This window comes from Lagenorhynchus albirostris, chromosome 5 (genome assembly GCF_949774975.1).
Source record: "Lagenorhynchus albirostris chromosome 5, mLagAlb1.1, whole genome shotgun sequence".
Taxonomy (NCBI): domain Eukaryota; kingdom Metazoa; phylum Chordata; class Mammalia; order Artiodactyla; family Delphinidae; genus Lagenorhynchus; species Lagenorhynchus albirostris.
This window is the reverse complement of record NC_083099.1, coordinates 27,843,413-27,868,986: the sequence shown is the minus strand read 5'-3', so window position 1 is coordinate 27,868,986 and position 25,574 is coordinate 27,843,413. Positions and strand designations below refer to the sequence as shown.

The 25,574-nt window shown below is 47.3% G+C and overlaps 1 protein-coding gene across 6 annotated transcripts in view; it reads left to right on the top strand.

Annotated features, from left to right (window-relative positions):
* Positions 1-23,997, top strand: part of ESYT3 (extended synaptotagmin 3) — a 56,812-nt gene extending 32,815 nt beyond the window's left edge. Inside the window, exons 6-23 of one of the 6 annotated variants that reach the window (XR_009540654.1) lie at positions 371-460; positions 950-1,005; positions 2,424-2,544; positions 4,477-4,647; positions 5,339-5,421; positions 7,203-7,251; positions 7,498-7,587; positions 8,030-8,092; positions 8,193-8,255; positions 8,807-8,875; positions 9,417-9,503; positions 10,212-10,361; positions 12,126-12,616; positions 13,310-13,408; positions 13,925-14,056; positions 20,185-20,256; positions 21,092-21,141; positions 21,481-23,997. Coding sequence is in view for 4 of the 6 variants with exons in the window: in XM_060149760.1 (XP_060005743.1) it covers positions 371-460; positions 950-1,005; positions 2,424-2,544; positions 4,477-4,647; positions 5,339-5,421; positions 7,203-7,251; positions 7,498-7,587; positions 8,030-8,092; positions 8,193-8,255; positions 8,807-8,875; positions 9,417-9,503; positions 10,212-10,361; positions 12,126-12,616; positions 13,310-13,408; positions 13,925-14,056; positions 20,151-20,256; positions 21,092-21,141; positions 21,481-21,517 (2,007 nt within the window). In the remaining 2 variants the exon portion in view is untranslated. Of the gene's footprint in view, positions 1-370; positions 461-949; positions 1,006-2,423; positions 2,545-4,476; positions 4,648-5,338; positions 5,422-7,202; positions 7,252-7,497; positions 7,588-8,029; positions 8,093-8,192; positions 8,256-8,806; positions 8,876-9,416; positions 9,504-10,211; positions 10,362-12,125; positions 12,617-13,309; positions 13,409-13,924; positions 14,057-20,150; positions 20,260-21,091; positions 21,142-21,480 lie in introns of those variants that run through there. The other 5 variants (XR_009540653.1, XM_060149760.1, XM_060149761.1 and 2 more) reach the window with 5 other exon arrangements.
* The last annotated feature ends 1,577 nt before the right edge of the window (positions 23,998-25,574 follow it).

Genomic DNA, 25,574 nt, shown 5'->3' with positions numbered 1-25,574 from the left:
AGTGAGAGGCTCTCTTTATTAAACGGTGCAGAGCCGATGCTGAGAAACTGAGGTGGAAGGAGGAGATAGAGCTATTTTATGGTAGGAGTAGAGGAGCTGAGCTGGAGCTGGAAAGCACTCCTGGGTCCCGGCCATGGTCAAGGCTGCAGCCCCCAGGCAGCAAGGCAGTGGGGGGCAGTGGGGGCCAGCTTGTGGCCCTTGGAAACCGGCAAAGGGGTGGAAACTGCATGCTGGCTTCTTTTCCCCGAGTGTGGTCCCTGCTGTGGCGGCAGGTGGCCCTGACATCTGGGGATGGCTTGGGCATGAAGGAGCAGAGCAGGTGTGGGAGGAAGGGCGGCTGAGGTCCCTCCCGGCCCTCTGTGCCATCCAGCTGCAGGGCACGTTGCGGCTCATCCTGGAGCCCCTCCTGGTGGACAAGCCCTTCGTGGGAGCTGTGACCATGTTCTTCCTTCAAAAGCCGGTGAGTCCCCAGGACGAGGCGGGCTTGCCGCTCCCTGTGGGCCGGCGCTCGCCCACTGGGCCCAGGTACTGGGTTTGAGCCCAAGAACGCTGCCGAAGCCCACCTGGACCCCCCATCTCACGTGCTCCCTAAGGGGGCCTGAGGTGCTCGACTCTGCTCTCCCCGAGCCCAGGAAACAGCCTGGAGAAGTGGCTGAGGTCACAGAGAGGAGGCTGTAACTCAGAGCCCTCGGATGCCAGGCTGGCCTGTGGCCGTGCCCTCGGGCCGCTCCTGTGGTCCCGGCAGAAGCAGCCCTCCTGACAGCCCTGGTCCTGAGCAGGACTGGGAGGCGCCGTCACCCGCCTCGCCCCCCGCAGAGGGCACCGCCCCCCAGTCAGCTGAATTCTCCATGGGGGCGGGGGCGGGGGCAGGGCCCGGGCCCTTGGCAGAGGGTTCTCAGCCTGGGCTTCTGGTTCCTTCCAGCCTAACAGCCTCCCTCTGCCCCTGCAGCACCTGCAGATCAACTGGACAGGCCTGACCAACCTGCTGGATGTGCCAGGAATCAGGTAAGTGCCTGTGCAAACCGCCAGGCAGGCCCAAGGTGGGGCCCTCCGGGCCGTGCAGCCAGTGATGGGAACCACACCATGGCTGTGCCCTCCCTCTCCCTCTCTGCACGAGGAGAGGGGTGGGCAGCTGCCCCCTCCAGGGGGATAGCATTGGTGTGTTTGGAGCGACACCATCAGGTGAGGTGTCCTAGAGGAGGCCCCGTGGGCTAATGAGGGGCGAGTGCAGGCTCTGGAACCAGGCCAGCCAGACCAGCCTCCTGGCCCCCCCTCAGCCACTGTGTGCCTGTGGACAAGTGACTTCGCCTCTCTGGGCTCTTCCTCAGTAGATAGGGAGCCTGGCTCCTCTGTCTTGAGGCCGCTGGGAGAACAGTCAGGTGCGTGTGGTGCCGGCACAGTGCGTGTGGGTACACACGCGTGTCCTCCTTGTCCACATCCACTCTCTCCCCGACCCAAGTGTGTGTGAGAAGCCCAAGTGGCTCCCGCCCAGAGACAGACACTGGCATGGGAGGGGGCAGCTGTCACAGCAGAGGCCAGTGAGGAGGAGCTGGTCTGGGCAACCCACCTTCCTGGGGCCAGTGTGGTGCTGCGCTCAGAGCCTCAGGCCCCTGAGAGGAGCAGAGAAGGGCTCCAGCCCCGTGTGGACACACCTCCCAGGAGGGAGGGACAGTGGACCATCCAGGGTAGCCCCTGGCTGGCTCGCGAGGCCCAGCAGCTGTCCCCACCTGCAGGGACGACCACTCACTCCCTCACTGGGGACATTCCCACTGATCTTCGCCCCCTGGGCGCAGAGAATCCAGTCATGCATTCTTTCACTTAGAAGATATTTCCTGAGCACCTACTGCGTGCCGGCCCACCGCCCCTGTCTCCCTCTACTGGCGAGATAGAGTCAGGCAATAAAGAAGGAGGATTTCAAGGTGATGTCAGGGAGTAGAAGGGCTACAACAGTGAACACGTACCTGGCATTTACTGGGCACTAAGCACTGTTCTCAGCACTTCACACGTATTAACTCATCCTCATAACAACCCCAGGAAGTAGGCATAATTATCCCCATTTTACAGATGAGGAAACTAAGGTCTGGAGAGATCAGCAGCTTTCCAAGGTCACGCAGCTTGTGGGTGACAGAGCCAAGATTCTAACCCAGGATCCATGTCCTCGTTCTTGGCTACCATGCTGTGATGCCTCAGAGAACAAAGCAGGATTGGGGTGTGGGGGCTGAGGGGCGGTCAAAATGTCCACCCTACATCCTCCCCCTGACCCCCCATCCAGGCAGGCTGGGGTCAGGGCTGCTCTGTCCCGAGATGGGCCCACCTGGCCCCAAGCTCTGCTCCTGGTTCCAGCTCCAGGGATGGGCGGACAGGCAGGCGGCCTGGGGGAGGTGGTGCCGCCCTCCACAGCTTTGCGTGCCCACTGTCCCCAGTGAGGTGTCAGACAGCCTGCTGGAGGACCTCATCGCTGCCCACCTGGTGCTGCCCAACCGTGTGACTGTGCCCGTGAAGAAGGGGCTGGACCTGACCAACCTGCGCTTCCCTCTGCCCTGCGTGAGTACCCGCACGGGCCGCAGAGCACTGGGCCCAGAGCTGAGGGACAGACGGGCCAGGGAGATGCACCCTCAGATGGCGATGCTCACTTCCGCCCTATGAGGGCCTGGCATCCTATTTTATGGGGCAAAGACTGAGTCTCAGGAAGGTTGAATGACTTGCCCAAAGTCACCCGTCTTGGGAGGGAAAAAGCCCAGGGAGCATTCCTTCCTGGATCCTGGTCCCCCCGTGCGGCCTGTGTTGGGGACTGTGGGCAGTCACACTCGCTCCCGGGAAACTCCAGGAGCCTCCCATTCTCCCTTCAGGGACAGGAGGCTCCCATTCCATCCTTCGGTGGCAGGAAGAACGCTTACGTCTTCTGGGAAGGAGCCAGGACGTGGGGCTTCCTTGGGTGCTCAGCCCCACTGCCCCCGCCCGTCCTGGGAGCTCGGAAGTCCCCTGAGGAGGGGGCCAGCCCTCAGCGCTGTCCTCAGGAGGACAGCCGCATGGCCTCCCTGCAGAAGGTGCCCTGGCCATGGGGCTGGGAGTCAGGGCCTCAGGAGAGGGGAAAGTGCCTATTTTTACCATCAGAGCCAGGTGTGAGGCATCAGGCCACACAGGGGTGACGCATGGCCCTTACCCCACACTGTGCATCTAGCAGTCTCAGTACAGCACCGTCACCTACATCATAGCTACTGCAGACATTCTGTCCTTAGGGCATATCCCACTAGGGATGTACTGTCAAGTGGCTACAATTTAAACTCACTTGGAATAGTTCCTCTCTGTGTGTCTGTGACAACTGGCCGTGAATATTTACATTGATTTGTTTCCTTCCACTTTCTGTTTCTAGAGTTTAATTTTTACCTTAACTTCCTTTTACAATCATGTAAAATATTTGCACACTTCTAAAGGCCAGTGTGAAAAACAAACTGTACTTTAAGGAGTCTAGCTTCGACCACCTAGTCCCTCCTCCTCCAGTATTTTTCATTATTTGTTTCCTAATATGAGCACATACACGTATGATCGCTGTGGGTACGCATCTGATTACACGCATAGTCCCCCTTTCTTGGATGGACGGCAGCAGGCCACAGCTCTCCTCACCTTGCTGTCATCATGCATGTGTCATAAGGGTCACCCCATGACAGTGTGGTACGTGGTACTCCACCACGTGAATGTACCGCATCTATTCAACCAGTTCTCTACTGATGGATGGCTGAGCTGTGTCTGGTCTTCTGTTATTTCCAATTATGCTGTCATGAAGAGCCTTGTCCATATCTTTTCATGTTTGCCAGTATGTCTTTAGGATAGATTTCTAGACGTGGGATTGCTGGGTCAAAGGGCAAATGCACATGTATTTACTGATATTTAAAAGAAATAGTTCTAGGCCAGAGGCCTACTGGCCCCCTGAACTGTGTTTTTCCTGGTTCTTGTGCTCTGTTCTGACTTGAGACATAGCCTAGGGTGTTGGGAGTGGGGTGACTCAGTGCTGGGGCCTTTACGAGCCCAGGGACCGACTGCCGCAGCAGGCAGCGGCCACAGGGGTGTGTACACCTGGGTAGTGGGAAGAAATGACACCGGGCCTCAGTCTACGTGTAAGCTAGAGAGGGGCTGGAACGCAGGAGGAAAGCCGCTCGGGTGGCGTGGCAGTTGGCACAGGACGAGGAAGTGGCCGCGGTGGAATGGGCCCTTCACGGGGCCGGCTGGAGGCACGGAGGGGTGGGAGGGCCGGGAATGTGGCCGGGCATCGTGGTGCAGTGGACAGAGCCCTGGGCCCTGCCGTCCCTTGCTGCGTGGCCCTGGCCAAGAGGCTGTCGTCTCTGGCTTCTGTCTCCCTGTCCAGAGATGGGGAGGGTAAGGTGGGGCTGGGGTGATAGCTGATGGCTTGGGCTCTGATGTCGGGGGCTTTGAGGGCCCTAGAAACAGCTGTGAGGCCCGGGCTGGGGCATTTTCCAGGGAGTGATCAGAGCCCACTTGCTGGAGGGAGAAAAGCTGGCCCAGAAGGACAACTTCCTAGGACTCCGAGGCAAGTCAGACCCCTACGCCAAGGTGAGCATCGGCCTGCAGCATTTCCGGAGCAGGACCATCTATAAGAACCTGAACCCCACCTGGAACGAGGTGTTTGAGGTGAGGCTCTCCTTAGCGGCTCCCAGCTGCTCTCCATGCCCTCCAGGGCTCCACTCTGGGTGGTTCTGTCCCAAAAAAGGGAGGGCCCTACCTTCACGGTCCTCACACACCCACGGGCAACACGGCCACAGGCGTGGCCCTCGGGAACAGGCTTCCAGAGATGGGCTGCTCTGGCCCCTGATGGAGGGCCAGCCTATTGACAGATTCCTACGTCCCTTCCCAACCAGAGCCGACTTTGTTGGAAGTTTTCAAATCAAATCAAAGAACATCAGGGGCAGTCCTGCCCCAGTCCTCTCAGCCTTCCCTCCCAGAGCCAGACACCGGGAGCCTGAAGTTCTGCCTTAAGTCCAGCCACAACCCTTACCATGGGAAGGGCAGGCCCGCAGCCTGTTTGAGTGCTGCAGTCTGGAAGCGGCAAGCCCCGGGCAGAAAACACAGCAGCCAGCATCCCGAGCACCCACCCTGCCCACGGGCTTGCACAAGCTGCCTCTAGTCCTCCGCACCCCGCGGGAGAGGGCATCACTCCCTTCTTACAGGTGCGGTTCTCCAGGCACTGAGAAGGGCAGGACCTGCCCGGGGCTCCGAGCTGGCAGGTGGCAGAGCTGGAACCTGGCTCCCCTGGGGTCGTGCTTGAGGTCTGCTTCATCAGCCGTTGTGGCCTGCAGGTCAAGTCACCTCTCTTTCCTTCCAGTTCATAGTGTATGAAGTCCCTGGGCAGGACCTGGTGGTGGACCTGTACGATGAGGACCCTGACAAGGATGACTTCTTGGGCAGGTGAGGAGGAAGGCCATGCTGGGCCTGGGGGCGCAGGGCTCTAGGCCTTGAGGCACAGGTACCCCTGCTTCCACCGCCCTCGCTGCACTCTGACGTGGTGACTGTACCAGGCAACCAGTCCCATCGTTCCGCACCACTGCCACAAACCTCCCCCCAGACGCCTCCCGGGTGCCCAGCCCTGAGCGCCAGCCCTCTGGGGGTACATGGAGGGCCCCAACGTTTGTGTCCCGTGGGCTCTGCTTTCTGTGCTCCTCATAATGCACCCAGAGTCCCCGTTTGGAGCAGTGGGCAGGGCCAAGGCTGGCACGGATGGCCAGGCCCCCGGTACCCAGGAGCAGTCTGCTCACTCTGAGCTGGCACTTGGCTCCCCTGGGGTCATGCCTGAGGTCTGCTGCATCAGCCGCTGTGGCCTGCAGGTCAAGTCACCTGTCTCTCCTTCCAGTTCAGAGGAACACAGAGCCTCAGGGCTGAGAGAGGATTGAAATGACCGGCGTGGGGCTGGCTATCAAATCTCTAAATTTACATGTGTTTTGGTCCAGCCACCCCAATTCCAGGCATCTCCTATAAAAGCATTATACCTGAAATGTTTATCTGTGGTGACAAACCAAAAAAGCTGGAAATGTGATTGTCCAGAGTCAGAGGACGCCTGAATGTGTCAACAAATTTGTCACTGCCAAACTACAGAATATCCCACAGCTTTTAAAAATGATGAGTAGGATCTATGTATGTTGACCTCGAGGATATTCAGTTCTATCTAGGGAAGTAGGGGAAGCAGTTGGGAGTGACCTGAGCAGTTGATACATCTTTCCAGGGAGGATGGACATGTACGTGTGTTTGCATGTGCTCGTGTGGACACTACACCACTGCTCATCTCAGAGGCTGGGGTTAGGAGGCAGCAGAAAAGAGAATTTTACCCAAATCTTCTTACTCCTAAAATTTTTAGCTTGTTTCTGTGAACAGGTGATTTAAAAAAATAGAAACAAAACAAAATGGGAGGGGAACAATCTGACCACCCGAGAAATAGCTCACCACCACGTTAGTTATTTTTAATTTCTCATCTTAAGGAAAGGAGTTGTGAGAAAGGAGTTGTGATTTTTGTAATGTTGCAGATTAGAAGTGTGTCTTGTGGTTCGTGGTTTAGGTAACTGATTTCAAGTGTGTTTTGAGCTCAAGCACATTTCTAACAGTTACATGGAATTAATTTCCCCTCTGGCTCTCAGGACGCTCCAGTTGGGCTTGGGTCGGGCGAGGCGGAAGGCATGCCATGAATGTGTTACCGCCTCTCACACACATGCCAACTATACGTAGCCCCCGGAGGGCATCTGGGCCAGTTTTGGAAAGGGAGGGGCATTTCTGGTTATTACAGTGACTGCGGGAGGTGGTGCCACTGGCATTTAGAGGACACACGGCAGAGAGGCTAAATTCCTGCAATGCATGGGCAGTTCTGCACAGTGAAGACTCATCCCAGCCCAAATACCAATAGCACCCTCATTGAGCAATCCCGAGCCAGTGTGTCCAGCAGTGTCTGCTTGTCCCCCTCTGGGATCAGAGCCACCTGTCTGCCCGGGCAGCATGCCCAGTGGGAGCAGCCCCGATGGTTAGACAGTCCTTCCTTTGCTTGAGCTCAAAGTGGTCTCCCATCCATTCTTGGGATGAATAAGGTCCTCCGTCTTGAGAGTCCCACTCAGATATTTCAAAATAGATTTCAGGGTGGGCCTCCACGCCCGCTGCTTGTTGCTGCCTCTGGGCTGAGCTGACTTTCCGCTCCCTGTGTATTCCAGCCTGCAGATCTGCCTCGGAGACGTCATGACCAACAGAGTGGTGGATGAGGTAGAGTTGGTGCCTGCAAACCCCTCCTTGTGGACAGCATCATTTCCATCCCAAAGTGTAGTACTTCTGTCCTTCCATAACCACCTCTCCTAGTCTAGAGCCTACCCTGTCTGGGCTGGTTCACCTCTTCCCTGAAGCCCCTATTAGGGCCCTACTGGGTCCCAGAACGGAGCTGCCTGGAGAGAGTCAGTAGCATCCCACTGGCCCTTTCCCCAAGCTCTCCTCCCCCTCCCCCTCCCCCTGCAGTGGTTTGTCCTGAAAGACACAACGAGCGGGCAGCTGCACCTGAGGCTGGAGTGGCTTTCACTGATCACAGACCCAGAAGCTGTGATAGAGGTGAGTGCGGGCTGTCGTGCTCCCTGGCAGAAGTGGGGAGGGGGGAGCTTGTGGCAGGTCTGGTCCATGTGAGATCTGTGCGGGGAGGCAGGGAGGGAGCTAGAGAGCTGAAGCCACAGATCTTGCCCACAGAGTCCTCCAGCCAGCCCCACCTTCTGGGGAGCATGTCCCTCAGCCCTCATCTCCACAAAGGGCGGATGGGATCCTTAAAAGCTCTGTTAGTGCCCATCAGCCCAGTTCATAGGGAAGTCCACTGGTTCTGACTTGAGTCTGTCATGCTGCAGTTGTATTTTCAGCCTCAGCAAGGAGCTAGGTTGTGAGGGAAGGTATGGCCAGTCTGGAGGGCAAGGGCTGGCTCTTCAGGCATGAAGAGGCTTCTCCTAAACCAGTCTGTGTCTCCTGATGCTGGGGGCACCTAGTGAGGGTTTGTGTCTGTTTGTAGGACCATGGTAGTTTTTCCACTGCCATTCTCGTAGTCTTCTTGGAGAGCGCCTGCAACCTGCCGGTGAGTGGTGACACAGCCAGAGTGTCACACACACCCTGCCTTGTGCCCATCACTTTCAAATGTCCACGTGTTGCTCATTCACCCTGTTCTCGTGCTGCAGAGAAACCCTTTTGACTACCTAAATGGTGAATATCAAGCCAAAAAGCTCTCCAAATGTGCCAGGGTAAGTGTGGGTGTGAAAGCAAGTCACACGGCTCCTTCTCCCCAGAGTAACCACAGCCCCGCGTCTGCTGGGCGGTGCCGTGCACACACAGCCCGGGGCCAGTGAGCGCCGCCGTTCACTGAGCCTGCAGCGAGCCAGGCTCCGGGCTTGGCAGTCATCCCCACACCTGCTATGCCTGAGTCCCATGGGGGCCGTGCATCCATTTTATTGCCATTTTAAAAACAGGACCCGGAAAGCCAAGTGCTTGTGCCACACAGCTAAGGGGGAGCCAGAGCTCAGCTGCACCCTGTCTCCACAGCTCTAGGGAACAAGGGCCCGTGCCCAGCCAGGCCTCCCATCTTTAACTTGGAAGCTTCCCCTGGGGTCAACCCCGTCTAGGTGCTGGCACAGTGATGGCAGCCGGGGCTCCTGGGAGCACCAGGGGAGCCTTCTCTCAAAGGGAAGTGGTTGGGTGGCCTCAGGTCCCACCGATGCTCCTGAGGGTTGAGAGGCAGGGTCTCAAGTTGGCACTGGGGGTGCCACCTCCATTTTGTGAATTTGTCCCCTCACAGAATAAGGTCAGCAGAGACCCTTCTTCCTATGTCAAGCTATCTGTAGGCAAGAAGACACACCTGAGCAAGGTAAGACAGCTTGGCGTGCAGCCGAGGACTAAGGAAATGGGCGGGTACCCCAACACTTCCGGGAGAGAAGCAAAAGGGAATTCGCTTACACTGAATGCCTAGTGGGCGCTGGCACGACAGGCACTCTGTATTACTCTGTCTTCAAAATAACCTCACGAGATAGTTTCACAGTTCAAGAATCTGGAGGCCAGGGATCAGTGACTCGCCTAAGGGCTAGAAAGCAGAAGAACTAGGGTTCAAGCTCAGGCATGGCTCTACGCCCATGTCCTTTCCCCCACCCCCAGCAGCAAAAGTCCCCCTGGAAGTGAGCTCTAATGCTGGTAGGATTTCAGCCCCTGTGAGATTTCCTGGCAAACTCTCCTTGCCTTCGAGTCTGACTGCCCTGCCCTAGTGCCTCCCACGAGCCGTAGCTTGTGCCATACCTGGGCGGACACAGAGAAGGCTCCCAATGGCACCAGGGGCCAGAATGAGAGCAGAGGGTGCCGGTATCCTGCTCTGCCCAACTTGACCCTTCAGTGATCTCTCCCTCTCCTGTCCCCAGACCTGTCGCCACAGCAAGGACCCTGTGTGGAGCCAGGTGTTCTCCTTCTTTGTACGCAACGTGGCCGCTGAACAGCTGCATCTGAAGGTTTGCTTGAAGTTGGGCTCTTGGAACACAGCCAAGAGGCGTCTAAGCTAGGAGGGGTAGGGGGCTTGAGCAGGCTCCCCGGCAGTAAAGCCAGGAGAGGATACTAAGGGCCCACATCTTCGTGAGCCTGGTGACCAAGGTCATTGGGTAGGAGGTTGCGGAAGGACAAACCCTCAAGTCCCTTGGTGCTCCCTGCCAGTCTCTCCAGTTATTACCTAGCACCCAGCATGGCCTGGGTTGGAATCTACTCAGGACATTAATGATGATGTACTTTTTTAAAAAAAGATCTGTGGGCGAGAGAGATCTTCTTTACACCTGAGCAAACAGAGGCTCAAACGATGACTTGTCCAAGATCTCATGACCAACAAGTAGTAGAACTGGGGTCTCTGGGGACCCTCAGACCTGTCTGGAAGTCCCATCATAGAGCAGCACAGCTCATCAGTCCCTAAAGCCCTGATGGTCCCAGGCATTTGACAGACTTGCCTCATACAGATCACAGTTGCCTCTACCCTGAGTCACTCTCTTGCCCTGACTGAAGGCAGGGACCAGGCCTGGTCCCATTTCCAGTTTTCAGGAAAGGACCAGAGGCCAAAAGAAACACAGAACATACTTACTGAAGTGAACTCAGTCTTGGCTGGAGCCCAGAGAGTAGTCTGGTGAGGGTGGGACTTCGTTATCCTCTTGTTTTGTGACTGGCCCACTGCCCAGGTGCTTGATGATGACCGAGAATGTGCTCTAGGAGTGCTGGAGGTCCCCCTGTGCCAGATTCTCCCCTATGCAGACCTTACCCTCGAGCAGCGCTTCCAGCTGGACCACTCAGGCCTGGACAGCCTTATCTCCATGAGGCTGGTGCTTCGGGTAAACCTCTCCCCTTTTCCCCCAGGGGAGGCAGGGGGTGGTCTGCCCCAGCACTAAGTATCTGCACTGTGTCGGGAAGAAGCTAGGAGATGGATTCATATTTTTTATCAATTTCAGAATATTGTCAGCCATTTTCTCTTCAACTATTGCCTCTCCTAATCTTTTAATCCCTCCTTCTACAATTCCTTCTATTATGTTGGACCTTCTCATCATCTCCATGGCTTACCCTGATCTCACCTTCATATTTTCCATCTCTTTATCTCTTGGTACTACATTCGAATTTCCTCAGACCTGTCTTCCAGACCACTAATTCTTTCTTTGGCTATGCCTAATCTGCTGTTTAACCTGTTCACAGTTTTTGTTTCAAAGGCTGTTCTTCATCTTTCACTTTATCTTTTCCAAATCTACAATGTCTTTTCTTTGTTGTGTTTTATTATCTTCTCATGATTCTATCCCATCTTTAATCATTTGAAAATACTTAAAATGTATGTTAATTCTATTATCTGAAGATCTTGGTAGATAAATTTTGATGTCTGTTGTGTCTGCTGATGCTTTTTCATGGTGACTCATTTCTACATTTGGTAACTTGGGTTGCAGGCATATGTTCAGTGTTGCCTTTGTGACCTGGATTGAGGTTGTTCACATCCAAGGAAGTTCTGCTTTGGCTGCAACCAAGCACCTCAGGAACATTACACACCTGAGTCCACTTTTATGTTAATTTTCAAACTTTGGGTTTCAAAACCCCACGGTAGTATAAATATAAACCCAAAATTTATAGGAGACAGGCTATAAGGTGCCATATTCTCATGAAAGACTTTATTTCCCCCAACCAGAGTACAGGCTGAGATAGATATATTTCTTGTCGTCAGTCTTTGCTGGTGGGTGAAATGTTTATTTATCCTAGACTACTTTTTCACTAAAGATATCCCACCTTCATGGGTCCTACTCTGACCCTAGATCTCTTCTCCAAACCCCTTGGATTCCATGGTTGATAAATGACCCTGGGAAAATTAACCTTTATTTTTCAGTTTTCTCTCTCTCTCTCTTCTTTAACCTAGGGATTTTCCTTACTTTCTTGTGAGTTTGACTATGCATTTAGAAGTATGTTTGTTTCATTTTTATTGAGCATTCCTAACAGGAGGTTTTTCAGAATATTTTGATCGCCTTATTGCTGGAAATGGAAGTTCCTAGGAAGAGTCTTAATGACTGATGGGAAAAGGGGAAGGAGAGACACAATGGCTGAGGTTTGAAACTTTGGTGCTACAAGCACAGGGGTGTGTCTGGATAGGAAACACATTTTAGGGAAAGCAATGGTAAATAAGGTGACAGCTAGAAATGACCATATCCAGAAGGCAGCTGGTGATCTATATGAAGGTTAAGGTGAGGGAGTCCTCTGCCTCGAGGGGAAGTGCATGCTGTGAGAATTGGCCAGGTCTCCAGCATCCAGTACCAGTGGATAGAGAAAAGGGATCAGAACTGAGTCTTCATGAAGACTGGTGAGGCAGGAGAAAGGGAAAAGACAGAAGGTCTGGTCAGAGTGAGTCAGAGGCAGAGAGGTTAAGGAAGATATGGTCTAGGGGTAAAAAGATATGGTCTGGGGGTAAAAATCCATTGGCTTGGGGAGTCAGAAAGGATCTGAGTTTTGAGAAAACTGTTCCTTCCAGAAAAGAGAAGGAACCATTTCCCAGAGGTAGGTAAGAGCAGAGGGGGAGAGAGTGGTAGTGGTGTGCCCAGCCCATAAACCACCCTGTCATCTGCTTACAGTTCCTGCACTTGGAAGAACGAGAGCTGGGAAGCCCATACACAGGACCTGAAGCCCTAAAGAAAGGCCCTCTGCTCATTAAGAAGGCTGCCACCAACCAGGGCTCCAGAGCCCCACCGCAGGGAGAGGGCCCTGCAGATTTGCCATGCCCTCCAGACCCTGCTTCTGATATCAAGCAAGCCTCCAAAAGTACCACAGCCACCACCAGTGCCACCATTGCTGCCACCAAGCCCTCACTTCAAGAGATGGGCCCAGAGCCCAAAGGCAAGGACAGAGCCAGAGGGTTCTGTGCACCCAAGGGGGAGAAGACGAGTGTGTCCACCATCTTCCTGGCTGTCCCAGGCCCCCACTCTCCAGGGCCCATCAAGTCACCCATGAAATGCCCTTCCTCCCTATTCGCACAGCCGCCCAAGAGGCTGGCTCCCAGCATGTCCTCGCTCAACTCCCTGGCCTCTTCCTGCTTTGACCTGACAGATGTCAGCCTCAACACTGAGTACGCACCTCTCTGCTTAATCTTTTCTAAAATGACCTGCATGAAAAATACCTCCCCGGATGGAAAAGTAGATATGAACTTACTTTTCTGTGCAAGTTCTGGTTTTTCACAAAATGGCTTCATAAGAGGCAGCATGGTGAGATAGAAAGAACACAGGCTGGGGGGAGAGAAAGCACGTGTGCATGTGCCAAAAAGTCTCATGTGGCTCTAGCTACACACCAACTATAAAATAGATGTTGGACTTCAGTTGTTAAGGTTCCTTACAGCAGAAGCATACCCTGAATTCTAAAGAGTTATTTATACTGGGATGATATGGAAAGCTTAGAATGTGGAATTATATAAGCAGTGGCTGCCATTTATTAACTGTTGACTCTGGGCTTAGCATGTTATTTAATTTGATCTTCACAATAACCCTACAAGATAGAACTTACTATCATAAAGGTCGAATAACTCACCCAAGGTTCCACAAGAAATCATAGTATAAAGGCAGATTCTGCTCCAGGGTTCTTCCTACTGTGCCATGCTTTTCCTACTGTGAAATAGGATAATTTTACATGAATGCTGGATAGAACTGACTTCCAACTAAAAGGAACCTTACTGAGAATTATTTTATTAACTTACATACTTCTTGGGGGTGCGGGGAGAGGTCAGCACTTGTAATGGCAAGAGAAATGACAAAGCCTTTCTTTACAGAGACGGGGATCTCAGGCATCAGGGGCTGGGTGAGATTCAGCTCACGGTGCGCTATGTGTGTCTGCAGCACTGTCTCAGCGTGCTAATCAACGGCTGCAGGTAAAGGGATGCTAGGGCCAGGAAAGGTTCTTTGAGAGCATCAGGTGACCAAAATCAGAGTGGGGGCACTTGGAGCAGTGGCAGGGGCAGGCAGCCCCAAGGCAGACATTTGGAAGGAACGAGGTCTGAAGGCCTGCATGCTGTGCATGCTGTAACAGATCCTCAGTGGTGCTGAGGGGCTCCAGAGCCAAGGGCTTTGCTCAGACACAACCACCGCAAAATTGTCTGGGGTGGTTTGGAGCCAGGACATTTTCTCAAGTGAGAATCTTCAACTTCCTTTAGATGGAATGGTACTTGGCTCTACACCCAACTTTACAAAATGCATGTTTACAAAACCATGCACCTGATATCCTCTGAATTCTGCAGACTTTTGCTTTTTTTGGTCTAGACTGCAGGGCATTTTTATCCTCAGGGCCATCTAAAGCTGTATGGATAGTACAGCTTTCTCTAAATGAGTACTTTCAGTATTTCAAAACCAGAGGCCTTTTTTCTTTAATGTCTTTGAAACCAAATCAGAAACCTGATGCCCTGTACCAGCAGTGGAGCTGATCCCTACGTCCGTGTCTACTTGTTGCCAGAAAGGAGGTGGGCAAGTCGTAAGAAGACCTCAGTGAAGCGGAAGACCCTGGATCCCCTGTTTGATGAGAGGTAAGTGGCCCAGGTGGCCTAGCTAGAGTGCCTCAGCCGCTCGAGTATTTGCTGAGGACCTCCCGTGTACCTGGCAGCTGCCAGCTTCTGGGAAGGGCTGGGGTTGAACAGGACTACACAGTCCATGCTTTCATAAAGCTTCTATACTTCAGTGAGAGAAAAGGACTGCCAGGGAAGTTTAGCAAAACAGCTACCCACTTTCTTGTCCACAGGGACTAAAGTGCTCCTGATTATGAAATGTTCCATACTCTTTCTCTTTAAATGAAGCCGCTTTGGCAGTAAAAGGATTTGAATCTGGTCAAATATATTTTCTTTCGATCAAAAATAAACGTACCTTGAACCTAAGGACCTAAAATTTCCTCCAAAGCTCCAGGCTCTTTGGCCTGTCTTCCCACCCGCAACAAAGCACAGGTGGCAGGTAGAACAGATACCCTCCCCTCGCGTGTCCACCCATGTCCTTGGGGACAAACCAGTAGACAGAGTCTAATCACATTTCTTGCTTTTGATGGGTCTGTGGTGGCAAGTCTTAACCTTAATATTCTAATTCTTGATTTCAAGTTGATCACAAGGTATGGAAGTCAGAATCTCATCATTGCTTCCTTTTGCTGTGGGATCCTAAGAGAAGACATTGCTAGCCAGCCTAGGAAGATACATCTAATAATGTTGGTTTCCTCTTATCTTGGTCAATAACTACTCACTTTAAAAAGAGTTGTACTGAGTCCTTTATGGGCCATGTCTAACGACTAATATATTCCTTCAAAAGCTACCTTTTGAGTTCACCGATACCATGAAAGAGTGGGGGAGAGAGAATATATTCATTCAGTATTTATTGAACACTCTACATACCAGGCACCATCCTATATTCTACAGCCACACAGGTGAAAGGTGTTGCCTTCAGAGAGCTCTGACACAATTATAAAAGGATGTCAAAATTGTTATGTGGGAACACAGGAGATTGACTTTTGTGACAAACCTAATCTGTTAGTAATTCTCTCTCAAAATTGTAACAGCAAGATATGCCTGGATTATCTACGAGGCAGACTTGGCAACCTCCATCTTAAACGTAAACCTAGAAGTAAGGAGTTCAGAGGTCTCTTGTTGAGTACATGATTCATACCATATACATTATAATTAAAATCTCTAAAGTTAACGACAAGGAGAGAATCTTAAAAACAGCAAAAGAAAAACAAGTAGTTACATTACAGGGAGCCCCGCTATAAGACCATCAGCAGAAACTTTGCAGGCCAGAATGGAGTGGCACAATAGTCAAAGTGCTCAAAGGAAAACACTTCCAACCAAAAATACTCTACCAGGGAAAGTTATCATTCAGAATTGAAGGAGAGTTTTCCAGACAAGCAAAAGCTAAAGGAGTTCACCATCGCTAAACCAGCTTACAAGAGATTTCTTTAAGCTTCTCTTGTTGTTGAGCACAGGCTCTAGGTGCGCGGGCTTAGTAATTGTGGCGCACGGGCTTTTAGTTGCTCTGCGGCATGTGGGATCTTCCCGGACCAGGGCTCAAACCTGTGTCCCCTGCATTGGCAGGTGGATTCTTAACCACTGTGCCACCAGGGAAGCCCCTAAAATGCATTCACACTTAAGTTACCAACTTAAAATAGACTGTTGGAAGTTGTCATATGTAAGCATAATGGCAAGCACAAAGCAAAAACCTATAGTAGGTACACAAATGATAAAGAAGAAGGAACCTAAGCATACCACTAGTCATCAAACCACAAAGGGAGCAAGAGAAGAAAAAAGGAACAGAGAGGATCTACAAAACAGCCAGTAAAAAATTAATAAAATAGCAATAAGTACATACCTGTCAATAATTACTTTAAATGTAAATGGACTAATTCTCCAATCAAAATAGAGTGGCTAAGTGGATTAAAAAAAAAAAAAACAAGACCCATCTACATGCTGCCTACAAGAGACTCACTTCAGATTGAAAGATGCACACAGACAGAAAGTGAAGGATGGAAAAAGATATTCCACGCAAATAAAAACTGAAAGAAAGCCAGGGTGTTGCTATACTTATATTAGACAAAACAGACTTTAAAACAAAGACTGTAATAAAAGACAAGGGCATTACATAATGATAAAGGGGTCAATCCAACAAGAGGATATAGTATTTGTAAATATTTATGTACCCAACATAAGAGCACCTAAATACATAAAGCAAATATTCACAGACCTAAAGGGAGACATAGACAGCAATAAAATAATAATAGTAGGGTACTTTAATACCCTACTTTCATCAAAGGATAGATCATCCAGACAAATTCAATAAGGAAGCATTAGCTGTATATGACATGTTAGACCAGATGAACTTAACAGATATACAAAGAACAGTCCATCCCAAAGCAGCAGAATACACATTCTTCTCAAGTGCACATAGAACATTCTCCAGGATAGATCATATACTAGGCTGCCACAAACAAGTCTTAATAAATTTAAGAAGACTGAAATCATATCAAGAAATCAAGAGAAATCAAAAAATACCTTCAGACAAAGAAAATGGAAATGTAACATAACAAAATTTATGGGATGCAGCAAAAGCAGTTCTAAGAAGGAATTTCATAGCAATAAATGCATATATCATAAACAAGAAAAGTAAGTAAGAAATAAGAAAAATCTCAAATAAACAACCTAACTTTATGCCTCAAGGAATAAGAAAAAGAAGAATAAAGTCCAAAGTCAGCAGAAGGAAGGAAATAAAGTTCAGAATGGAAATAGAGACTAAAAAGACAATAGAAAAAAAATCAATGAAACTTAGAGCTGGTTCTTTGAAAAGATAAACAAAATTGATAAACCTTTAGCTAGACTCACCAAGAAAAAAAGAGGACATAAAAGAGGAAAGAGGAACTGTAAAACTGATACCACAGAAATACAAAGGATAAGAGACTACTATGGATAGTTATATGCCAACAAATTAGATAACCTAGAAGAAAAGGATATATTCCTAGAAAGATACAACCTACCAAGACTGTATAATGAAGAAAAAGAAAATCTGAACAGACTGATTACTAGTAAGAAGTTTGAATCAATAATCAAAAATCTCCCAACAAACAGGTCCAGGACCACACAACTTCACTAGTGAATTCTACCAAATATTCAAAGAAGAATTAACACCAGCCATCCCCAGACTCTTCCAAAATATAGAAAAGGGAACAGTTGCAAAACTCATTTTACAAGACAAGCACTACCCTCAGACAAGGATGCCCACTCTTACCAGGTTTAAACATAGTATTGGAAGTCCTAGCCACAGCAATCAGACAAGGGAAAAAAAAAAAAGGAATCCAAAGAGAGAAGTAAAACTGTCACTGTTTAAAGATGACATGATGCTTTATAAAGAAAATGCTAAAGATGTCACCAAAAACCTATTAGAACTAATAAATGAATTCAGTAACATTGCAGGATACAAAATTAATATACAGAAATCTGTTGCATTTCTATACACTAACAACAAACTATCAGAGAAATTAAGAAAATCCATTTATAATTGCATCAAAAATAAAATATCTAGGAGTAAATCTAACTGAGGAGGTAAGAGACCTGTGCTCTGAAAACTATAAGATGCTGATGAAAGAAATCGAAGACAACACAAACAGATGGAAAGGTATATCATGCTCATGAACTGGAAGAATTAATAATGTTAAACATTATTATTTCTGAGCTGTCTATTCGGTCCCATTGATCTGTCTCTTTTTATGCCAGAACCATACTGTTTTGATTATTATAACTTTGTAATATAGTTTGATGCCTGGAGGCATCAGGGAGCATGATGCCTCAGCTTTGTTCATCTTTCTCAAGATTACTTTGGCTCTTTGGTGGTGCCATGCAAATTTTAGGATTGTTTGTTCTATTTCTGTGACAAATACCATTGGAATTTTGATTGCATTGAATCTGTAGATTGCTTTTGTCCACACATGTATAGCTGATTAACTTATGGCAAAGGAGCCAAGAATGTATAATGGGGGAAAGCACAGTCTCTTCAATAAGTGGTGTTAGGAAAATTGGACAGCCACATGCAACAGAATAAAATTCAACCACTATCTTATACTAAACACAAAAATTAACTCAAAATGGACTAAAGACTTGAAAGTAAGAGCTGAAACTCTGAAACTCTCAGAAGTGAACATAGGTGGGTTAAGCTCATTGACATCAGTCTTGGCAATGGTTTTTTGGATTTGACACCAAAACCAAAGGTGACTAAAGCAAAAATAAACAAGTGAGACTACATGAGACTACATTAAACTAAAAGGCTTCTGAACAGCAAAGGAAACCATCAACAAAATGAAAAGACAACCTACCGAATGGAAGAACATACTTTCAGATAATATATTGGAAAAGTAGTTAATATCCAAAATCTATAAAGAACTCATAGAACTCAATAGCAAAAAAATCAAACAATCTGATTAAAAAATGGGCAGAGGCTCTGAATAGACATTGTTCCAAAGAAGACAGTACAATTGGTCAGTAGGTATATGAAAAGATGCTCAACATCATTAATCATCAGGGAAATGCAAATCAAAACCACAATGAAATATCACCTCACACCTGTCAGAATGGCTATTATCAAAAAGAAATAACAAGTGTTGGTGAGGATGTGGAGAAAAGGGAACCCTTAGGCATAGCTGGTGGGAACGTAAATTGGGGCAGCTGCTATGGAAAACAGCATGGACGTTCCTCAAAAAATCAAAAATAGAACTACCATACAATGCAGCAATTCCATTTCTGGGTATTTATCCAAATAAAACAACACTAATTCAAAATGATATATGTACCCCCATGTTCACTGTGGCATTATTTACAATAGCCAAGACATGGAAACAACCTAAATGTCCACTGATGGATGGATTTTTTAAAATGTGGTGTGTATGTGTATGTGTGTGTGTGTGTGTGTGTATGTGTATATATACATACATATATACATATATATATATATATATATATATACACACCATAGAATATTATTTACTCATGAAAAAGAATGAAATCTTGCCATTTGAAACAACATGGATAGACCTTGAGGGCATTATGCTAAGTTAAATAAGGCAGAAAAAGATAATTACTTATGATCTCACTTATATGTGGAATCTAAAAATGCCAAAAACCAACCAAACAACAAAACCCAAGCTTATGGATATAGAGAACATATTGGTGGTTGCCAGAGTTGGCGGTTGGGGTGTGTGTAAAATAGATGACTGGTCAAAAGGTACAAATTTCCAGTTATAAAATGAATATTCATGGAGTTATAATGTACAGCACGGTGACTATAGTTAATAATACTGTATTACATACTTGAAAGTAGCTAGGAGAGTGGATCTTGAAAGTTCTCATCACAAGAAAAAAATTTTTTTGTAACTATGTATGGTGATAGATGTTAATTAGACTGATCATTTCACAACATATCCAAATCACATCATTATGGTAAACATGAAACCAATAATGCTATGTCACTTATATCTCAATTTAAAAAATTAAAAGCTATTATGGGATTATATTGAATCATGTGTGTCAAACTTTTCAAAAGTGTGAAGCACTATAGAATTTAAAGAATCTTTCACTCAATTAAAAAATTTTGAAGATTTTTTTTTTTTAAACCAGAAATGTAAGGAGTCCAGAGGCATCTTATGAGTACACGACAAAGCTTGTATACTAAGATTCCTCTGCCTTACTCCACAGGCGTAAGTGGGAAAAGACCACTGTTTTCCATGCAATTCCAGCAAACCTAATTATTCAGCATCCTAGCCCTTAGCTGGCACTGTTCAGAGAAGGGGCAGCCGAAAGAGTGACAACCAGAGTAGAGTCAGAGAAGGAAAGAAGCAAACCCCAAAGCACAATAGTTCAAGGAACTTCTCAGAGAAGCAAACAGCCTCTTGACACTTCCAAGGTTTGTGACTATAACACAGGACAGTGATTATCTATAATAATGATGCACTGAGTATCTGCTGTAAGCCAGTACTGTTCTAGATGCCCTTCTCTATAGTCTATATCTTCTGTTTTAAAGGTAGGCAAATGGATGAAACACTTGAGATTTTCAGTGAAAATGATTAAAATATATAAATCGCATTTCCTGACTTTTTGCTCCTTAAAGATTTGAATTTTTTGTTCCCTTGGATGAAGTAAAGAAGAGGTCACTAGACATCGCAGTGAAAAACAGTAGGCCACTTGGCTCACACAGAAGGAAGGAGCTAGGAAAAGTAAGTACAAAAGGGACTTTTGTCATTCTTTCCCTCCTGGTGGCTAACTGGAGTTCACTGGTGGAACACGCCCTTGCAGAAATTCTGATGGGATCATCTGGCTATTACCAGAACTGACTTCAAGGAAGGTATAGCCTCATTGGGAGGCTTTTTGTTTTGTGTCTTTTTAAAAAATACTCTTGAAACTGAAGTATATAAAGTAATATAATAAACCCTATTTTAACAAACTTGAATATCCAAGTTCATCGCTACACAAGTATTTGAACTTCTACTATGGTATTAAGTATTGTTTTGATAAATACAGCATTGTGTGAAGCTTGGATCTCATTATGTCAAGATTTTTGTGATGAATGGGATTTTACTTAAAGTTAGAAGTAAAGGAAATATAATCCTCAGGAAGATGCCAAGGAGAGACAAAAAAGAATATTTGTACACTCTGTAGTTGTTGTATTTTAATAAACACCTCTTATACTCATTTTTAAAAGCCCACTTCTGTGAAGTAGGTGATGATATCCCCATTTTTATTACTGAGGAAACTATGGTGTCTTGCTTAAAATTCTGGATCAGTTCATGAGTAAAGGCAAGCTGTTCTCTCTAAAACATTCATAAATAAATTCCTGAGGTACAACTGCAAACAGCAATTCACCTCTTCCCAGGACACTGAGGTCAGTGTCAGTACTGTCCTTCTGGAGAGGTTCCGTATTGAAATCCAAAGGAAAAAGAGCTCCTGCTCAGAACTCAAGGAGGCCCTTTTTATGATCAATTTCATTTATCCCAATATGTTTCCATTTAATGCAGTTTTGGGGAAGGGAACTGATTATTTGTGTTTGTTTAGGTACTGATTGACTTATCAAAAGAAGATCTGAATAAGGGCTTCTCACAGTGGTAAGTGAGCCCTTTCATTTGATCAAATTAAATTTGCTACTCAAGACATTGTCTCAGACAGTTGCCCATATTCTCGCTCCAAAGTTCTTCCCTTTTCAGTACATATCAGCTCCTTTGTTTATAAAGGAGACATTATCACCTTAAGGCTTTACTGCCTACAGATTTCACTTACCTAAAGGACCTCTGTAAGCCCTAGTCTTAACCCTGGCCAGCCAACTTACAGAGGTGAGTTCTGCTGGTCCCACAGAGGCCCAGGTAGCGTAGATTAGGCCACCTGTCCTGATGTTGCCACAGCACACTCTCAATACTAACACAAGTCCAAACTCAACTATCTTACAGGTATGAGCTGACTCCAGATGGCCAGCCCAGAAGTTGATGATGAACAACAACATCTTTATTTTTTAAATGTGTACATATGTATATTTTGTAACTTAAATCAGAACAGCCATTTGAAAAAAATACATACATACACACACACACACACACACACACACATTCTTGTGTGCAGTATAACTGCATGACTGGATAGTATTAGGAAGAGGTAAACACATGTAAAAGCAAGAACTACTCTTTCTTGATTGGATTTAATTGTTTAAATCCATAAACAAGCAGCGTATCTGTGCCTAACAAATTATCAGAACCTCAGTGGTGAATTTTCACTGACATAGGACTCGCGTGAATGTATGCACCAAAAGGGTCCTGTCTCAGACACAGAGGGTGAGGGAGGTCTGCTTGTGAAGCAGCTATCAGTATTCCTGGGCAGTGACTGACCAAGGGAGGAGGCTTCTTTTATGGGACTAAAAAGTGATCCACCAAAAAGTGCCAAGAGCTAACTCTATCTAAACCCTGCTGGCTGCCACCTCTGGTACTTCTCTGCCTGGAGGTTCGTTCATGTATCTGATTTGGAACTAAAATGTACTTTCCTGATGGCAACAATGTTAGTGATAGTACTCCAGTGTGGGATGGCCTGGGACCAAACTCTAGCATTTGGCATTATTTCCATAGGAAAATGCAAGAAAAGTTTCAAACCCAGGTCTACGTCTGCACTCCCATAGAGCACTGGAGGTTGCTGCCGAGTGTCAGTGCCAGAGAACAAGGGGCTTTCTGTATCTCTCTCAGATAGGTTTGGGAATTCTGCTCCACTCTTCTAAGAGAGGGCTGGTTCACCTAAACAACATGTTAAAAGCAAAATACGTAAATTGTATATTTAAACAAGTGCCTCTTCTGCATTTCAGACTTTATAAAACCACATATTCTTGTCCTTTCTCACGCTCCTAGAGCTGTTGTCGAGTCACATCCTCTTCACTTATCTACGCAGGCAGTACCCCCTGCCATCAGTTTCCTCTCCCTACCACTGCCTTCACTGCCACTTTTCTGAAGAATGGTAACATCTTAAAACAAAGTTTTTGTCATTTTACTCTCACTTATAAATTATTTCCTGCTTTCTACAAAATTCAAGCCCACTCCTTGTGTTTCAGACCTAACATAATCAGGTCTCCAGTTTTCTGCTACCTTATTCATGTGCAGATGCTCTGTTCCAGAACAGTCCATATATATCCTGTCTACTAATCCTACTTACCTCTTAGAGGCCTATGTCAAACCCACCTCCTCCATTAAGCCACCCCACACCGACAGGGCGTCTCCCCCCCACCTAGGGCAGCGGTCCCCAACTTTTTTGGCACCAGGGACCGGTTTCGTAGAAGATAATTTTTCCACAGACTGGGGCGGGGAAGGGAATGGTTTGGGGATGATTCAAGCACATTATATTTATTGTGCACTTTATTTCTATTATTATTACACTGTAATATATAATGAAATAATTATACAACTCACCATAATGCAGAATCAGTGGGGCCCTGAGCTTGTTTTCACTTGCCACTCACTGATAGGGTTTTTTGTTGTTGTTGTTGCAAATGTCAGGTTTATTGTATTCATATTTCTAAATGGATGTTTTTAGACCTTGACCAAAATAGAAAGGGCTGGTTTACATTTAATGCTTCATTTTAAAAAGAAATAGTTAGCAGAAGCACAAATCAGATTGCAGTGGAGTGGAGAATGCATCATAGCTTTACAAAAATAAGAGAGACTACTCTTATCCTGGCCAAGTATTTAAAAACTCAGTCATTGGTTAGCAGCAGTCCTTAACATTTTTATACCCTCCTCATTATAATTTCCTCACGTTGTAGAAGCAGCTAAGGGTCACTCTGAAGATATTTTTCACAACAGGCAATTCATAGAAGAGAAATCTGAATGCAGGCTACACATGAAAAGATGCCTTGACTGCACTATGTAATCAGAGAAATGTACATCTAAACAATAGTGAATTACCATTTTATACCCAACTGACAGGGTTTTGATATGAGTCTGAAAGCAACTGATTTATTATGGTCTCTGTGCAGTCAAACCTCTCTCTAATGATAGTCTGTATTTGCAGCCGCTCCCCAGCACTAGCATCACCGCCTCAGCTCCACTCAGATCATCAGGCATTAGATTCTCATACGGAGCGCGCAACCTACATCCTTCGCAGTTCACAGTAGGGTTCGCGCTCCTATGAGAATCTAATGCTGCCGCTGATCTGACAGGAGGCGGAGCTCATGTGGTAATGCGAGCGATGGGGAGCAGCTGTAAATACAGATGAAGCTTCGCTTGCTCACCTGCCGCTTACCTCCTGCTGTGCAGCCCGGTTTCTCACATGCCACGGACCAGTATCGGTCCATGGCCCGGGGGTTGGGGACCCCTGATCTAGGGCATCTACTATCAACACTGTACATTTTTCATTTTAGCAAATCCCTGCCATGTAACATTTAATTTTTAAAAATGTTTATTAAATATCTACTAAGGTCATATGCTAATCAACTACCTGTACTGTGACTGGTATTTAATGTTTCTGTTTACTCTCCAATTGACCTAGAGGCTACTTGAATTGATTTTCACCCCCATCATCCAAGGCTATGCTAAGTACGTGGCCGACGTGTAATAAAATTGGTTTCTGCTGTTTTGAGTGACAAATTCTCATAATAAAATGGGACAAGTGATGCCTGTCCTATCTACCTCACAGTGGCATTGTAATGTTCACTAAACAGACAAGTTGCTTGAAAATGATAAAGTGCCAGAGGAGTAGAGGGAATGTATCATATGTCACGTCCTGAATATCAGCAACCCTAAAACAACTACTGAGCAAGATGGTAGACAAAGCAGACAAGTGAAAACCTATCCGTCCTCTTCCAAACACATAGAAAACCTCGTTAAACCATGAACGACATTTATTTTAAACATGGTTGATTAAAAAGTAACACAGGTAGGGCTTCCCTGGTGGTGCAGTGGTTGGGGGTCCGCCTGCCGATGCAGGGGATGCGGGTTCGTGCCCCAGTCCGGGAAGATCCCACATGCTGCAGAGCGGCTGGGCCCGTGAGCCATGGCCGCTGAGCCTGCGTGTCCGGAGACCGTGCTCCGCAACAGGAGAGGCCACAACAGTGAGAGGCCCGCGTACCGCAAAAAAAATAAGTAACACAGGTAAAGTTCTGGTGATGATCCAAAGAGAAAATCTACAGCAGGGTATAGGAGTTGAAGGGGGTGTTTTGAAGAGAACCAGAATTTTAGCACACACCAGAGAGAAGGCAAAGCTACTATGTAAGGCACAGGAGCCTGAAAAGTTTTGTCATCAGAAAATGCCTTTGCTGCCAATGAGGACAAGCAGTTGGTTGTCAGCAGTGGGTGGAAACAATCACCTACTCTCTCCTACAGGACCACGGGGTCTGAAGTTACACACAGTTGACTTGGTGTGGAAACCTCCACACCTGGAAACTAATGTGAAAATTGGTTTAGAACCTGCAACCATGTGAAGCCCTGACAGAGGCAACCACAAAACTAGCCCTTAGGGTTGTCATGCCCACCTAGGGCACACGTTGGACCACTGTAGCAGATAATTCCCACTAAAGGGAAGCTCACAGGCAAAAATTATAAAAACAAAAACAATTTTAAAAATATGAAGCACGGACTTCTGGTGGCGCAGTGGTTGAGAGTCCGCCTGCCGATGCAGGGGACACGGGTTCGTGCCCCGGTCCGGGAAGATCCCACATGCCGCGGAGCGGCTGGGCCCGTGAGCCATGGCCGCTGAGCCTGTGCATCTGGAGCCTGTGCTCTGCAACGGGAAAGGCCACAACAGTGAGAGGCCCACGTACCGCAAAAAAAAAAAAAAAAAAAAAATATGAAGCACATGGGAATACCAACTGAAAAATGGCCACTAGATGTATTTCAGCAAGAAGGAAAATGTAACATTAAGGCAGAAGTGGCATGTGGGAAACAATGGAGAGCAAAGAAATCTGTAAAATGTGTTGGTAAACCTACGTAAGTCTTGATTGTTTAAGAAATATAAAGTAAGCAAGCAACCAAAAATGTTTGCAAAAACTGGGTTCAAAAAGCCTGTGGCACTG